This window comes from Gobio gobio (assembly GCF_949357685.1).
Source record: "Gobio gobio genome assembly, chromosome: 3".
In the NCBI taxonomy this organism is placed as follows: domain Eukaryota; kingdom Metazoa; phylum Chordata; class Actinopteri; order Cypriniformes; family Gobionidae; genus Gobio; species Gobio gobio.
Window position 1 is genome coordinate 40,610,758 of NC_137099.1, and position 18,944 is coordinate 40,629,701.

Sequence of the window (18,944 nt, forward strand, 5' to 3'; positions counted from 1 at the left end):
ATATAGCAATTTTGTTTTGAAGGACCAGTCATTGTCGTGTTTTGACGGCTCTTTAGCACTTCGCTTTTTATTGAGTCGTTAAAACAAAACTGCATAAACTAGCTTCTCACATAACGGTGGCAATAAGATGCACCTAAGAGATGCATAATTAGGTCAATTACAAAAGCCAACAACTTTGATCAAAGCCACGTTAATAAGTAAACTGGATTATTTTGAACTGAATCCGTTGTATGACATGTAACGGGTTAGTTCATCATTCAATGGACTAATTAAGAAATCAGAAGATCACGGTGTTCAACTACGGAGGTAGAGGGTAATTGCTGAGGGATGACCGGAGTCCACAACTTAGTATGCAGAATTTTTGTAAATCTTCTTTTAACTGCAGGCCCTTCTTTCCTTTTTTAAAAGTAACACTTTCAATAAAATAAAATAAGTAAACAATTCAAAGTAAATTACATCAATACAATAAAAATTATTGAAAAGGAAAAAATCACTAAGCAAATCACGGTCAGTTTCACACTAAACATAATTTTTTTTACATACATTTATCATGTAATCCAGTAGACTGACAAAGGTTTGATCAAGTTCAACATTATTTACTGTCCTTGATTGTTGAAAAATTTGTGATATCACACACACACACAACGATAGGTTCGATTTCAAATTGTTCAATCCCTGATATCAGTTCTTTCTTTATTTATTTAAAACAGTTCTTAGTCCCGTATGGAAAATTCAGTCTCTGTGCAGGAATAGTTTTACCTTGAGCAAGGGGGAAAAAAATGGAATAAAGATACTCTCATTGGTCCTGTAGGATGATTTTCCTTCTTTCTTTTCCAGTGTCCAAATAGGTTTGCTCGCCATCAACGAAAACAAACTCCACTCAAAAACCTGAACTGTTTAAAAGGCCAGAAATGCATAATTGCATTTAGTAACAATAACATCACATTCACATCTCCACATACCAGTAAATTAACATATTGATTATTTAAATGTCTAACAATATATATATTATACACATCTCTTTTCAGGCACGTGTACATCACAACGACATCCACGTGAAGCAAAACGATCCAAAAATACAACATAAATCACACATATGACCATAACAAACAAAATAAACTTGTTTTTCTTACAAAAGAAGTGTTGGTTTTGCATTTAAACATTAAACTCAACATAAATACATAAATATATGCTGCGTTCCAGGCAGGTTTTTGAGCCCGTAAGTTATGAATTCAAACCACGACTCACGACTTTATAGCATTCCAGGCCACGCCATGCTGAATGAGCGCAAGGAATTGTGGTAGCTAGATGTAAACAAAGCATGGCGGACCTTACGGGGCTTATGCTCATTTACAATCATTTCTATCGCCAAAGGTGCTTAATTCTTGAAAAACTGAGAAACGGAGGGAAACGGAGGAGAAAAAATGGCGCATAAGGCAAGAGAAGCTGTTATACCTTTTATTTTACGTTTTTTGTATATCCGTAGAGGCTGCCATTGTTGTTTTGCGGGTTATGTGACGTCAGAGCGCATAACCGGGGAGTACATCGATCTAGTACGAGTTCACGGGTGGAAAGTCACGGTTTGACTGCCGTTCCGGTGCACTTTCACGGGTTGAAGGTTGGAAAATCTAGCGAATTTTCCTCCGTCTTCTCCCTTCTCCGGTCGTGCAATCAGTTGCATCAGTGAGTGGGCAGTCTCTGTCAAACGAATTCTGATTGGCTGAAACAATAACTTTTAAATACTGCATATTTTTTTTTGTTACAATTTACATCTTTGATTAGTTTGTGAACGTCATTAATAAATTGTATTGATGTATATTATAACACTTATTTAGTCTGGGTTACATACATCCTTTATTTTGCTGCTGCTTACAATCAATAGGCCGCTAGAATTTGCACAGGGCCTTTCAACATAAGGGTGAAACGGATGACTATACAGACTGTGCTTTTCAATTGCACACTCCAGTTTTCTCACTAGGGACTCTCCGAAACCTAACCTCTAGATTTTGGCAGCCTGGATCAGAAGGTTGCCTGTCTCCTCAGGCTAAGCCTAGAGCCAAAGGCTCGCTTAAATGGAAACACACTCTCCTTGCTTTAAAAAAAAAAAAAAAAACCTTCATCAGCTAAATGAATGTTAATACAGCACTTCAAAGCACTTTTGGGGACAACGTTCAAGCCCTCAGATATAAGCCCTCTATATATACAGTATATATATATATATATATATATATATATATATATATTATTCATTAAACTTTAAAAGCATGAGATTTAGGCCCAATCCCATTTCTACCCCTTGGCCCTTCCCTTTCCGCTACCCCTTCGTTTTGCGTGTTCACGTGAAGGGGTAGGGGTGTCTCGATTCTCTTTTGGCTGGAGTGGTAGGGGTAAGGGGAAGGGCCAGATAGCCCTTCAAACGAAGATTTTTCAGGACCACACTTCGAACGAAGGGGTATGAGGAGTTTCCCTCCACCGACTACCATGCTGCTAGAAAGTGTGTATGTTGCCATTCGGGATTGCTCACTTGTGTGTCGCCTGGCTGCCAGTTTCTCCGTAGCTTGCTAAACGCACTATTTGAGTGATTTGAACACATTAATAATAGTTTAAAAATATATATATATGGCATCCTTCATAACGCAGTCGATATTTACATCACATATTGTCTGTAAACTCTTGCGTTACCAAGGCAACGACTTGACGTATAACGTAGAACATTATCGCAGCACCACAGTAGATAATGAAACCATATCCGTACTGACCGGCTGGGATCAGCACGGAATGGAACGGTTAATAAACAAAGAGAACAGTTTAGTCTGATGGAAAAGCGGCTTCACCAGTCTTGTATGTTCTGTATGTTCATCTTAGGAAACTCTGGCTCATTTGTTTTGGAACTGAAAACGAGCGCAGTTTTATTAAGTCAAAATACAGCGCAAAACTCTGTTGGGAGTGAATTTGTTAAACGTGCTCACGCCTGATTTCTGTTAGATATAGCCTACGCACTTCATTGCTGTTCATACTGGTTAAATGTCACAGGACACTAATAAAAGAAACAGGGTATGATGACGTGTGATGACGTGTAATGGTATAGTAGTGGTGTCCCATTTCTTAGGGAAATATTTTCACCCCTACGCCTTGGCACTCTGTTTCAAGGGGCAAGGGGAACATGTAGGTGTAGGGGAAAGAGAAGGGCTAAGGGGTAGAAATGGGATTGGGCCTTAATGTCCCTATAAGAACACAATTTTAAACTAATTTTGGATGATTTACTGTATGGGTTGGTACCAGGATATAGATTATTTTCCTTCACTATCTAGAACTAGGGCCCATGTCTTGCAAAGTCAGCACATAACACAAGCAGCCTAAACGAACAATCTAACCTTCACAAAAACAGAACTCAAATAGTTTCCAACATAGATAAAAGAGAAAAGTCTGCATTTTTGATGTTATCAATACACGGCCCTGTGTTTTTTCTTTGATGGGCAGCTATGTTAAAGTCCCACCAGACATTTCCAATTGTATTCAAGTCTGCTCTTTGACAGCCAAGGACATATGATCTCTTTTGAAGCTGTCTAATATATCTCTTTCCTGTATGTCTGGTAGCTTCCCTGCTGAGTGGTGGATGTTTATCAAAGTTATAAATCTTTTTAGAACTGAGGTGGACTTCGGCTGAATTAGACCATCTTTCCCCCTCCATTTTCAGGACTGACGTTTTTGGCTGATGAAAGCACAGTTTCACTATGTAATTTATAGACCTGGTGTTAAATTGATTCACCACAATAGATGTAATAAATCTGATACACGAAAAGTTTTGCAATCAGTCAGTCTGTCAGTCAGTCAGATAATTTAAAATAAATAAAATAATTATTTTAATTTTTAATTAAAAAATATATGAATTCAAATAAGCTAAAGTAACTTTTTTTTTTACATTTTGTCACAAATTAATTGAATTGTGTTCAATAATTTTTTTTACTGATATTTACTTAATTAATTTGTGTTAAAACTACACGAATAATTTTTGTTTTGTTTAACTAACTGGGCAGTGGATCTGTAGTTAACAGAATGCTTTGTAAGGGACTGCATTAGGAGAATACATTTAGGGATTAAAATGTTATTTTATGTGTTTTTCAGTAAAGGGAAAGATGTTATGTTGGACATTTAGAGTATGTCCTGTTTCTGTAATGTTTTTAATGTAATTTTGTGGTTACCATTATGCAGAAGAGTGATGCCTAGGTTGTGGGCATTCAGCAATCTATTCTAATGTCAGGAGTGACACCAGCCTTTTCTTATTTTTTCATTATACATTGTGTAAAGTGCATGTTAAAACAGCCAGTTTGCTAACATTGTTATACATATACAATTCATGATCTACCAAAATTATAGTTCATAATTGAAATTGAAGGCTGTGTAATATGAAGTAAACATTCATTCATTCGTTCATTCATTCATTCATTCATTCATTCATTCATTCATTCATTCATTCATTCATTCATTCATTCATTCATTCATTCATCCATTCATTCATTCATTCATTCATTCATTCATCCATTCATTCATTCATTCATTCATTCCCTCCTTCCTTCCTTCATTAATTCAAATACATACATATATCGTGTGCATAGACTAAACAAACAAATGATCATCTAAAGTTACCCAGAAAAGTATTTTTAGAACTGAGGTGGACTTCGGCTGAATTAGACCATCTTTCCCCCTCCATTTTCAGGACTGACGTTTTTGGCTGATGAAAGCACAGTTTCACTATGTAATTTATAGACCTGGTGTTAAATTGATTCACCACAATAGATGTAATAATTCTGATACACGAAAAGTTTTGCAATCAGTCAGTCAGTCAGATAATTTAAAATAAATAAAATAATTATTTTAATTTTTAATTAAAAAATATATGAATTCAAATAAGCTAAAGTAACTTTTTTTTTTACATTTTGTCACAAATTAATTTAATTGTGTTCAATAATTTTTTTTACTGATATTTACTTAATTAATTTGTGTTAAAACTACACAAATAATTTTTGTTTTGTTTAACTAACTGGGCAGTGGATCTGTAGTTAACAGAATGCTTTGTAAGGGACTGCATTAGGAGAATACATTTAGGGATTACAATGTTATTTTATGTGTTTTTCAGTAAAGGGAAAGATGTTATGTTGGACATTTAGAGTATGTCCTGTTTCTGTAATGTTTTTAATGTAATTTTGTGGTTACCATTATGCAGAAGAGTGATGCCTAGGTTGTGGGCATTCAGCAATCTATTCTAATGTCAGGAGTGACACCAGCCTTTTCTTATTTTTTCATTATACATTTTGTAAAGTGCATGTTAAAACAGCTAGTTTGCTAACATTGTTATACATATACAATTCATGATCTACCAAAATTATAGTTCACAATTGAAATTGAAGGCTGTGTAATATGAAGTAAACATTCATTCATTCATTCATTCATTCATTCATTCATTCATTCATTCATTCATTCATTCATTCATTCATTCATTCATTCATTCATTCATCCATTCATTCATCCATTCATTCATCCATCCATCCATCCATCCATCCATCCATCCATCCATCCATCCATCCATCCATCCATCCATCCATTCATTCATTCATTCCCTCCTTCCTTCATTCATTCAAATACATATATACATACATATATCGTGTGCATAGACCAAACAAACAAATGATCATCTAAAGTTACCCAGAAAAGTATTTGGTGCAGATTATGATCTCTGGTAATGTGATGTGCACTGTCACTCCTCTCTCCCCCTGTTTGAGGACCATTGCTATGCTGTCTAGAACTCAGTCGGGAGATTTATTTTCGATTGAAGCTGAACCTGGGTGTTCCTTTCCAGCGGGCTCTGGAGGGCTCTCACGCTGTCCTTTTCCTTATCACTGCACATGCAGGCGGCTGCAGCATCCATTTGAACGGCAACTGTCTGGTTTATCCTCAGCTTTCATCTCTTGTGGTAGACCTGTGCTCAAAGAACTGCAGCAACAGCAGCAGCACCGATCCAGTCCACTCGCCTCATCTCAGAGGCACAGATGCTCTGCTGTCAGGAAAATCAAATCTCTGTCATATATTGTTAATGACGTGTGCATTTAATCTTGTGTTGTTGATTGACACTTTTTTAATCGGCTTGTCTCAGTGTTCCCCAGTTCTATCCAAGTCACTCCAAAATATCAGCAAATCTAGATCAGTGTTCTCGTGAAATGAAGCGAAGCTGTCTAGTCAGCACAGACTAGGCCCGTGAAACATTAGTGTTCTGGCGGTATATTTGGTAGATGGGAATTTTAGATATGTTCCATGAAGCATTGTGTTGAGCAGTGTCCGGTTAACAAGCGTAAAAGGAAATCCTTGTTCCCAGTCAAGAGGGATTAAGTAGGGCTCCATTCTCTCTGCTCTCAGCAGTCATTTCCTCTGTTCAGTGTGGAGAACATGGTGATGTGAATAGACCTCAGCCATGTACACTGGAACCGTAACACCTGCTAGTAAGGTTGCACGATGAGTGCCTGTGCAGAACAGCCAGGGAATCGCTCACCCCTCCAGAATTTGTGAGTTTGTGTGAGGTCTTGCTTCTATTAACATTTCTTTTTTATTGATGTTAACACTTTAGTAACTACACTGGCACATTCCCTATTAAATATGACCTTCTTCTACCCAGGCGAATGAATGTTATGAAATCGTTCAGCCCTTTGTGAAATGATTTATGAATTCGTACAGTCTGTCAAGGCCTATTTCCACTTCAAAGGGCTGTCTAATGAACAAAGTTTGTGTTTCGCCCTGGGTCCCTGTGATGATTTCCAGATATATGAATCAAAGTATTACTGAAATTTGCCACAGTTTAACTTATTGTTTACATTTAAGTAGATTTCTTGGAAATTTTAGATGAATATTTCTCGGCATAGTGTTGCCAATACATATCCATAATGCTTGTGATAGTCTAAGACATCATATTTGGTCACTGGACTGTTATTCAAGATATATATATTATTTTAAAGCTTCTGATAAGAACTCTATTACAATGTACATAATAATCGCCTTGTAGTAACAAGACAAAAGTACTGTGATATTAATATTAAAGAGTTCATTATACTACAGAGATGGATGACACTAGTTGGGTTTGTATGCAACCAGAAAGAGTCTTTGTGGTGTGATATATCCATCTAATTCCAACATACCTGTAAGAGTGTTTAACTTGAATGTGCAAACGTAGGCAATGCACTGGTTTGTAACACCTTTTACTTGTTTTAACCAGTTAATAAACATTGTTATTCTTTTAGTTATTTAACAGAGGTTGCACATTCACAGGAAATATCTTACTTGCGCATTATAAGGTGGATGGAAAGTGCATTCACATTCATTCACAGACATTCCATCTTGTAAAAACCATTCACGTCCTTGAAGAACTCAACCTGTAAACTTGTACCACCTCACTACTGCAACTTCACGTGGAAACACACATAATAACAGCGGCTTCAGCAATAAAATGTAGTTAAGCAGGGTTTTTGGACCCACTTATTAGGTGGCCTTAACTACTATGTACTAACATTTAAATTAATAATTTAATACAACGCACTTATTGTGTACATATATGTTTTTACATTGTACTTACATTTGAAAAAATGACCTGCATGTAATTACATCTGTAATTAATTTTTGTAGTTACATTTATAATTACACTGTTGACACCTCCCTAACACCTAACCCTACCCTTAAACTCACCCATACCACCACACCTGTCCCTAACCCCATACCCGTATCCCACCTCAATATCAGCAAAAGTGTTCTGCAATACAAAATGAACACAATACGTACATTGTACTTATTTTTTTGATGTATATAGTAGTTAAGGCCATCTAATATAAAGTGGGACCGTTTTTTTTTTTGGTAACGTTTATTCATTCTTAAAATTGATATTATTGAAGTGGTAATAAGGTAAGAATAATAAAAAAAATATATATATTAATTATGCCATTAAAACTGTTGCTGTAGAAAGACATCATTAATAGTTCGAAGAACATGAATAACTCAGAATAGAACGTCTGAGTGTTTATCTAGTAAATACGGTAATAAATTACGAAATGGTGTTAACACAGTAAGAGGTATTTAATCTATTTAAGGGTTATCTATTAAGGATCTATTTAAGGGTTAGATCACCCAAAAATGTCATTACTCACCCTCAAAATGTAATGTCAAAATGTAATTACTCACCCTCATGTCATTCCAAACCCGTAAGACCTTCGTTCATCTTCGGAACACAAATTAAGATATTTTTGATGAAATTAGAGAGGTTTCTGACCCAACATACACTGCAACCTAATCACCACTTTCAAGGCCCAGAAAGGCAGTAAAGACATTGTTAAAATATTCTGTGTGACTACAGTGTTTCCAACCTTAATTGTATGCGACAAGAATACTTTTTGTGCGCAAAAAACCCCCAAAACATCTTTAATCAACAATGTCTTCTCCCTCGTGTCAGTCTTTTATGAGTTGTCCTGGGAGATACAACTCAAACTATATTAAATATTTCAAAAATCCCTTTGGATATGTTTTTTCAAGTCCAGATGATATAAAAAGTGACATGAAAAGATTTTTGATGATTATTTATCTCTCTTGCCTGTTTTGGGGTTAATGACAGAATTTTCATTTTCGAGCGAACCAGCCCTTTAAGCAGAGAAGCAGACTGGGTCCCTTAGCTGTGATGTGAAAGTACGGTTTCATCAAGTGTGATATATCGATGTACACTTTTCCCTTATGCCTTGCAGTGCCCTTCAAACTGAACATGAATTGTTTACTCCCTTCGGATTGGGGTCCACTTAGGATGACGGAATTTCCTGTGAATTCGACAGGAATGCACATCTACTCTACAGCGTTGATATAGACCTTATTCAGAGCAGCGCCATGGCAGGTATGAAAGCGAGGCTATGATGGATAGACTTACCATGTTTTCAATGGCATCCGCTGTATAAAGTTGTATAAAGCTCCTTATCACCTATCATTTTCCACAGCTCATGTTGACGTTTTTTTTGTTTACTGAAATTTCTTGGAAATCCAAAAACACATTAAATAACAGCACTGAAGTGATGTATGTCGATTCCTCACAACCTCACTTTCATTCCAGTTAAAAATCAAAGAAGGCGCTGCTGTGAATAAGGTCTATAGATTATATTTTCTCTTATTTTGAGTTGTTGCATCCTTTATAGTGATTGTTATCAACAGACATATTTCAGTGTGTGTTTGTTGCCCAAAAGCTGTCAGTGTTTTTACTCATACCCCCACACCCCCTGGAAATCCTTTAAATGTACGCTCCTAGGCAAACAATTTGTCTGTTTCTCCTCAGATGAACACTCATTTGTCACATTTCACAATTAGCTGCAGGCATGGCATTTAGCTCATTGCGTTGTGATTAGAATAACTCATTGTGCTTGTCCTCCACAGCATCTGCACACATGACTGCTGAATATTAGCATGCCCATCATTTGTCATTTCATCAGTTTAAACTGATGCTGAATACATTTGATGGAAACTATTTTTGTGCTGTGATTTGTGTGTGGCTGTCATCCAATATTCATCCCAACCATTTATTTATGTCACTTGCTTTATGGTGCATTAATTTTCAGTGCAAGACAGTTCACTTGGGGACCTTGGGTAGGCTGGTTGGCTTGGACTAATTAATAATTTTTTGAAGGGACGCAGAGTAGACAGTCAAACTCACAGTTACAGAGTAGAATAAAAACAAAAGCTGATACCCAGAGGGCTGTAGAGTCAAATCCTGTAAAATGACAGTTACAGTGTAAACCAAATGTAAGACCTCGGCATTTGACCCCAATTTTCTCCAGGGGTAATGTGGTAGCAGACCCTTTGGTTTGACCTTAGAGCTAACAACACTCCCTGTGAACATGCATGTGTGGCTTTGAGAGGCTGACTAAACTGACTGTTGCAAATAGTAGCGAGTTGTCACATATACAGTGTTAGAAATGACTAATGAGTAAATGATCAAGTCCAGTTGTTTCATTTTCACACTTTCATTCACTGTAAAATCTAATTAGTTAGACTTACTTGAAAAAAGCATGCAAACCAATTGCCTTAAAACAAACAAAGTGAAATAGGAATCGTTTGTTATGCTAACAAATGCTTAGTATAGTTCACTTACACAAGAGTTCTAGTAACATAAAAAGAACAGTAGAGATTACTTGATCTTTTAATTTAGGTTTACTCTTGATTTAGAATAGCAACCATAGTTGTTACCATTGTTGTGTTTTGCATGCTGAATGTTGAAGTGTGTGTGTGTGTGTGTGTGTGTGTGTGTGACTGAAGCATGATCAGCTGCAAGATAATGTTACAAATATAGAGGGATTATGTCAACCCAATTAAATGTTCCACAGGTGTTTATAATGTAAGTGTTAGCAATAAAATTGTAAACGATCAATAAAATTGTAAACGATCATTATATGACATAAAGGGAAATATTACATAGCTTAATTTTAAAAGACAACCTTAATTTCTGACTAAATCGTTAACTATAGTTAATTATTCAGTCAGAAGCTAGGTCAACTTTTAAAAGCAATCTTTTTAGTACTTCTCTTCCTTTGAAACCAAATAATTGTGATTTCGTGTTGCATCGCTGCATCAGAAAGAGTTAGAGTTATAATAATATAAATCTTCCAAGTGCTCAACCAAAGTTATCACTTATCACTTATCATGGTGAGTTTATTTATAATTTTTTTTTGCTTGACAAAATGGCACTCAAACCAATCAATTAATCTTAGCTTGGTTTTTCTGAGTAAACAATGAATAGTATGTGATTACTAGATTTTTACAATTAAGTTAAGACACTAAGTAAAGTTAACTCAAAAGTGTTAGTAAGGATTTTACAGTGATCCCTTAAAGGGTTAGTTCACCCAAAAATGAAAATTCTGTCAGTAATTACTCACCCTCATGTTGTTCCAACCATGTAAGACCTTCGTTCATCTTCGGAACATAATTTAGTATATTTTTGATGAAATCTGAGAGCTGTCTCACTCCTCCATAGACTTTCAGAGGGAATGAAACTTGATGGCCCAGAATAGTAAGTAAAAACGTAATTTAAGGAGTCCAAATGACTACAGTGGCTCTGTATTAAGTCTATCATGCGACGAAAATACTTTTTGAGCGGAAAAACAACAAAAATAACGACTTTATCCCACTATTATTGTTTTTCAATTTGAGCCTCTGACGAGAGTTCGAGGGAGTGCCACGACGCATGCGCGAGAACTGAGATTAACCATACTCCGAAAGAGTGAGCAGCCAGTAACAAGTAGTAGTAGAAGAAGAACGCCGTAATCTCAGTTCTGAACATGAGGGTGAGTAATTACTGACAGAATTTTCATTTTTGGGTGAACTAACCCTTTAACACCTTTCAGTTCATTTTTGGTTCACGAGTCACTGTCAAGAGGTGATTGTTTTATACAATGGATAAACCCGTTAAGACTGATATGTAAGGTATACATCAGTCACATTTTCTATAGAAGTGGAGGGATTGTGTCTATCATAGTTCATAAAATGAAAAATACATTGTTTTTTATCACAAAGAACTGTTTATTGCTGAAACGATATGAAAAAAGGTAACTGCATTCTTGTTTTCTATCAGAACAACAGAATGGTGCTGTTATTACACTTCTCACATTGCGAGTATCATAAAACCTGCTTTCTTTTTCCATCTTTCAAAGCCATAGGCAGAATTTAATCTATGTTCAAGATTGAGATGGCTCATTCTTCTTTGTCACAATCAATATGCTGCATCAAATGGTTTGACTGATGTGCTGCACCATAATAATTAAGACAAGGAGACAGTGCATTTTTTCCTCAAACTAATGATTCTCTCTATTGTGAGAGCTGCCTGATGCCTTGGGAAGATGTGTGCCATTGTGTCTTTTCAGGTAGATTTGATTTACTTGTACGATTTTCTATGTAGGCTATGTTTTTATTTTTTTTTTTTAAACAGAGGTAGATTAAATTTAAGGTTCTGAGTAGAGAGGCAGAATCATGTTTTCCCATATTTTCACAGTGGATATTTCCACATTGCCTCTTAGCTTAACTTGCATGGTTTACTGTGCTTGGGAATCGCTGTCCATGGTGCTGAAACAAACAGGCTGAAGCTTTACTTGAATGCAGTAGTGTAAATGCAGCCTCATATATGTATATATATATATATATATATAAACTTTTGAAACATTGTGATGTGATTTGTAATTCTGCAGCACATTGCATAGAATATTTTCAGAGCAGGCCGTGCCTAATGGCCCCCTCTGTTGGTGGTGTTAGAAATTCAAACTGTACAGACATAAAGTTTCTTTTTGTATATTTTATTTACAATAGCAAGGGAAAACATCTTTGTTAGATTGTGCATCGATGCCTTTAAATATTCAGGACACGATCCAACCTGGTATTGACAAAATTCATGAAGATCTGCAATTCACTTAGAAACAGGTGATCCCTTGTGTATGCTGTCTCCATATGCTGTGCTGCAGTTGCCTTTGGCGTAAGCGTACCCCCACCCCACCCCCATCTGTCTTCCCTTTCATTCCCATCAAGTATAGCAGCATTCAACAATAAATAAATAATTTCAAAGAAATGTGTGCCTCTTCAATATGAATGTATTCCAAGAAAAAAAAAGAAAAGATCATAATCATCAGTCTGTCTTGATGAACTTATCCAGCGTGATGGATTATTAAAGTACAGCAGCAGAATAAATGAGTCTAATGAACATAGGATTAATTTATAATAGTAGGCTATCATTATCGGATAGGATCTCATTAACTAATACAGTGGTAATATACTAAACTGAATTACTGAAAACTTTTTAGGCCCTACCTTCAAAATGAACCGGCCCAAAAAACAACTCCAGACTCCAGAGGGCTAAAGTTCATTCAAATTTTTGGTTACACTTTAGTTTAGGGTCCAGTTCTCACTATTAACTAATTATTGTTTATGACTTTCAATAAACTCATACTTATTAATAGTTAGTAAGGTAGTTGTTAAGTTAAGTTTAGGGTAAGTTAAAATGTATTTGGTAAAAATTAAGGGATGTAGAATATGGTCATGCAGAATAAGGCATTAATATGTGCTTCATAAGTACTAATAAACAGCCAATATTCTAGTAATATGCATGCTAATAAGCAACGAGTTACTAGTGAGAACTGCACCCTAAATGAAAGTGTTACCACATTTTTCAGGAGAAAAAAAAATCAGTTAACAGTTATCACGTATAGACAAAGTATAGACACACACACAAACACAAAAATAATGCAATAAATATGAACTAGATAACTTACAATAAAAAAATAAATAAAAGACCATAATGTGCATATGATATCATAACAAAAATTACAGTATATAAATATAACGTAGTGTATTTTTTATTTTAATAAAAGTATCCAAAATATTCTCACCAGAATAGTGAGTTTCACAGGGTTATTGACTTGAATTCAGGAACACAATTGCGTTCAAAGAAGCACCGCTACAGCTCAACAGCTCAAACCAAACCTAAGAACCCCTCACCTCTTTCAATGTGAGCTCGTATTTGGTGTAAGACTTGCTACGCTGTGCTGTCCCACACATCGGAAAGCATCGCCTGGCTGCGAGGATGTTTTCATATCAATGCGCAGCACACGTGGCTTACAACTGCAATATCTAAAAGCTGAGGGCAATGAGAAGTCGCCCAAGGAGGAAGGAGATAGAATCCGTGAACCTTCAGTAGGTGGTACGCGCGCGAGGGTTTTAATGAAGAGCACGAGACGATTTCAAATTTTATCTCGAGCGCATTGCCACAGATAAAAACGCAGCGCTCGTCGTTGTTCAGCATTAATCGTACTCGGAAACGTTCCCCTTGCGTGTCTTCAACAAAGGAGAGGGGATTGCCGAGCAACATATATGTCTCAACATGCAAATATCCCTCTACTGTAAGTCGTTTTCATAGTATTGCTTACGCGCGTTGCGTCTCGAGGGACTGATAAAAAACGGGCTCGTGATTTTTTTTTTGTCTTAGCTATAGTGGCTGTTACAGAATTGTCTCAATTATTGATCATCTTTGCACATTGTACAGAGTGCTCAGTTAATGTTTGCTTAATTGCGTATGTCAGTTAAGAGATAGCTAGTGTTGCTCACGAGCCTGAGATTATCGCGCGTAATAAGACACTATGTTGCTTCGTTTCATTTTGGAGTGTTTGTTATGACGCGGCGACTCTGTCTTCCTTGCAGGTGAAAGTTTGACGTCTTCTGCGAGGGGAGATACGGAGCTTGAGTCCACAAACGGCAGACTCTCGTCTATTTAGCGCTGGATTGTGTCTCTTTTGCGTCTTCAAAATGAAGAGGAGGCAAAAGCGCGTTCTGCAGATGGCATTTCTATTCATGGTGGCTTTAATTTTTCTGCCAAACGTCGGCCTTTGGTCAATGTACAGAGAGAAGAGCCTTATGAAGTCGCATGAGCCAGGAGAACAGGTGAGCACACACCTTTGATATATATGTGACTCTATCATTTACAGGCTAAGTTACTGTCAATCAGATCTGCTGCATGCAAATAATAAACTTGGATTAGTCGCCTGGACTATTACTGCACTGAAACACACAGATCTTTCTCATGCATTCTTTATATCAAAAAAACTTCTGAAAGTTCATGACAGACTAGCAGTCTGTATTGTCAGATAACACTGGAAGTGCTGCAAGTCATATTTGTGCTCTTCTCTCTTTGAATACATGTTATAAAGTGTTGTAAAGCACAATTTCTCTATTCAACATAGCTTTCGGGATTAATTCTATCTCACTTTCAACTATTTATTCTACTCGTTATTTATAGAGTTGGAAAATGGTCAACATTGTTGTGTTTGGCCAATTATATAGTGTTGGAAATGTTTATCATACCCAGTACCACTTTAACCAAAGTTGTAAATTACCAATGTTAGAGGTATTGTGCCCTGGAAAATGTGGCTTTTGACATCCCATCTTCTCTAACTAACCCAACGTACTGTTCTAATTAAACTTTTAGAATACAAAAACACATCTTTATGCGCCTTGTTCAGTTGTTAATGAATAGTTAACATAACATTATTGTGTGTTTGCCTCCCACAAGATTATGTATTTAGGAGCACTTAGGAAGTCAGCAGTTTTGCCTTGAGGGAAACATAAATCACCAGTCAAAAATGAAAGAACATTTTCTTGCAAGGCGTGCAGAAATGAAGAGGATGACGCTCTGTCTTAGCTAATATTGAATATTTATTGTTGATCTCCTGCTAATGCTCTCAAAGAGATGGAGAGAACAATTCAACCTACTGAATGTTTGATCTTCAACAGATTCAGGATTATAGCATCATTTTCATAGGTTGAATTCCTTAATCACGCTTAGCTCTCTGAGAACAACATTCATAAGCTCATTTGCTCTGCAACTGGCGTCTGCTTGTGATGAGAGTGCAATCAATGATTCTCTCAGCCAGATGTCATTGTGGCATATTTAGTCCCCTGAAAGCATCTTGCATGTGGAAAATCACTTGGGCTGGGTTGGCTGCACTCGCCTACGTACATCACTAGATGACACATCCTTCTTTTCAACATTACAGGACTAGCGTTCCCGTCTCCTGAATTCCCCTTTCTCCACGTACATGTGCACCCCTTACCAGCTGCCGAGGGGTGCTGTTGGTTCATTTGATTCCACCCTTGGGTACCTGGTTGCTTTTGGTTTCTGCAACTCTGATGTAGTTCTAGTGCTCAAGGGAAAATGCTGAGTCTGTTTATTGCGTCTCGTAATTGCTCCTCTCTCATTTGTTTTGCCGGAGTTGCATGACTTTAGCCGTGGGCAAAATCGAGTCTCTTCATTAAAATTAAATCAGTGAGCAGGCACCATGATGTTGACAGGGTGCTGTCCTTTCGCTCTCTGCTGACCTCCCTTTTCCGATTTCCTTAAAGAGGCTTTCTCCAGAAAAAAACAACCTCGCTTAGCTCTGTGGGAAATTCGCAGATGTGGCAGGTGGGCCTTTGCGCAGAAGCTTGGTGAAACATTCGACAGTTGCTCAGATAGAGGACTCAATGTGAAGACTGTCGTCTGGATATTTATTCCCGTCTAATGAAGTAAATCAGGTGGACTATTGATTCTCCATCAGTTTTTAAGGGAATATGATTAGTGGATTGAGAGCACGCTCCATAGGAAAATGATGGGGAGGGCAGCGCAGGGATGAGAGCAGTCTGAAATCAGACTCAATCCCCTCATGTCACGCATTTTCTGGACTCAAAAGAAGCTTGAGTTTACCAGCTCAATAGAAAGATCCCAGCGCCTGTTATTGTGCACCTGTCAGAGCGGGAGAGATAATTGACAGCAGAGATATTGTGTCAATAAGCCCCCAAGAATCCCGGTGAATAAACCCGCCTTGTGTGTCCTCTTTTATTATCCGATAGCAATTACCCATGATTGAATCAGCCCTCGAATCCCAAAAAATCCTCCCTCAGTGATGTTAACGGAGGTTTAACAAAATAGCGACGGGAAGCGTAAACTCAACGCACCAGCTCCCTTTCTTCTGGGAAGACGTGTGTTGAGCTCTGTCCCTCCTTCCCCGTCAAAATCTCGGCTTTCTGTCCTTTGGGAGACAATCATGTTGAATTAGCTGTGGCGGCCCACTCCTGGCGCGGGTAAACAGCATCTGTGTACTTCGGTGGGTGGTGCGCACAGCGCCAGTGCTACGAGATGGATGTGTGCTGATAAGCGTGTGTCAGGACTGATAACCTTCCCTCAGCTCCTAACAAGAGCCCTCCGTTGAGCATCACATTGCCCACGAGCATTATGAAGAGAGTGTCTATGCAATCCTATCTCGCCACGCTACTGCTCTTTGGTGTGTTGACAATGGCGGGCTTGCAACACTGTCACCGATAGCACGGTGGATAACGAGCGCTTCGCCGTTGTTAACTACCTGGGGTGGAAGCACAACGGAGGTGGAGGGCAAGGTGACCTCAGAATCTGTAAGCTTTCCAGTTTTTAAGCCGACCATGCTTATGTCATTCTAGACGAAGAAATGTTATTGTCGCTTTCCATTTGCCAGCAAAGTGACAAGAGGAAGAGAGATGTAGTAATTGCAATTACCCTCAGTGTCATACTGGAGATATACATTATGGTAATGCACAAGTCAAGCTGACAGTGAGAGCATGGGTGAAGAGTGCACAAGATGATTTGAGCTGAATTGTGGTCTGGGAACACGGAAGGATCAAACAAAAAAAAGGGAAATCGTATAGTTCTCGAATAGTTCTTGTCAGGAAGCATTAAAAGCATTTCGTAATAAGCGGCATCATTCGTTGTGACGCGAGAGCAAGGTTCAATTTGGAAATGGAATGGATTCGATGATATACAAGTGAATGCTGACCATGTTGGCCCAAAAAAGGACAAGTGTTTTCCACCTCATAATTTCCATTGCACGGGATATAAATTAAATTGTTCTTTCATTAGGGAGGGGGTCTTAGTCAGCCAAGTGATCAGTCCCAGGAGAGATGATGTAATTGAATATTCCAGCTTGCAGTGATAGTGTCCGGTCTTCAAATCTCGTACACTCATACGCACTTTCTCCACGATCCCCTGGCATTCTGTTATCGAAAGTCATCCGCGTCACATTGTCTTGCTGTAATTGCGTTCTTCCCAGAAAAAGGGTAAAGATAATTAGATTTCTTTGTGTACGAAGAAAAAAAAAACTTTGATGCCTGACTATTTTTTCTTCGGTTCATGTAGAACAGCATCACGACACGAGTGTTGTAGACCTCGAGTCCGGGTTGAGCCGAAGAACACATTTTCAGGCTCGAAAAAGCCGATCTTGATTATTCACAGAAAATATTGTTTTGGACTTGAGACCGAGTCCGGCTTGTCCTTGTATAACATCACAAATGCACAAACCCACCTTCCTTCATACACTCATTTTGGTTTCATGTTAAACATTCTGATCTCCGTCATTACCACCTGCAGTCGCACTTGATGGCCCATGCCCCTAATATGAACAGCAGCGTGACCCTCTCGAGAAAGACAATTTAAACTTGATTACTCTGATGTGCCTCATGAGGTGAGGATGGAGCCATGTCTCGGGTTGTTCGCCGTGGCTCCCAAGAGTAATGCGCATTTCATATTGAGCGGCGGCCATATAGCAGAGCAGGGTAATATAAAACCACTTACTCTCAGGCTCACAAAACAAAGGGACACAGACCTTTCCAGTCTTGTGTGTTTGGCACCTCCATTAAGATAATAACACTATTACAAGAGATTGAAAGCCTCTGAAGGGCTCTTACTTTCTCTCTTGGTCTTTAGCCATGAGAGTGACACACACACACACACACATTCATGCTTATAATGGCCGTGTGCATACTGATTAGAATAAATTGAATTAACGTACATTTCCATAGTTTATGGCAAAGTGTTTATCAGCTCTTAAATAGCCCTTGATTGTCTTTTATAGTGGATAGTTTTGTAAAATAAGTAAATAAATAAATACAAAAAATGCAATGCTGTACAATTTGTCCAAGCATAGCCATCTTAGGAGGAAACAAAATAAGAACAGATGTTGTATTGGTTGCTGACAGTATGATTCCTCAAAATACCTCTGGAGGCAGCTCAGATTTTAAATGAGAACATGTAGCTTATACGGATCAAGCCAAATAAGTCTTTGCGTCTACTGCATGTGAAATGTTTAAAATCAGATAATAATAAGTAATGATAACTTGGAATCTACCTTTTACGCAGACTAAGTAGCTATAATTCACAAAAATAAGCATGCATACCAAACATAGGCATCTGGATGGTAGTAAGTGAGATTACAGGTAAACATAATAGCTGTAAAAAGTATTATGTATCATTATGTATGTCAATGCTGTTATACATTGTGCAAGCATCTGTATGCAGCAGTGTGTTAATCTTCTCTTTATTTGTCCCGAGGTGATCTGAG

General features: G+C 37.7%; 1 protein-coding gene across 1 annotated transcript in view; it reads left to right on the top strand.

The window, feature by feature from the left end:
• The first annotated feature begins 13,552 nt into the window (after positions 1–13,552).
• galntl6 (polypeptide N-acetylgalactosaminyltransferase like 6) overlaps positions 13,553–18,944 on the top strand; it is a 271,655-nt gene continuing 266,263 nt past the window's right edge. The window contains exons 1-2 of the mRNA XM_079812186.1: positions 13,553–13,946; positions 14,245–14,484. Of these exons, the coding sequence (XP_079668312.1) occupies positions 14,350–14,484 (135 nt within the window). The 5' untranslated portion in view covers positions 13,553–13,946; positions 14,245–14,349. The remainder of the gene's footprint in view (positions 13,947–14,244; positions 14,485–18,944) is intronic.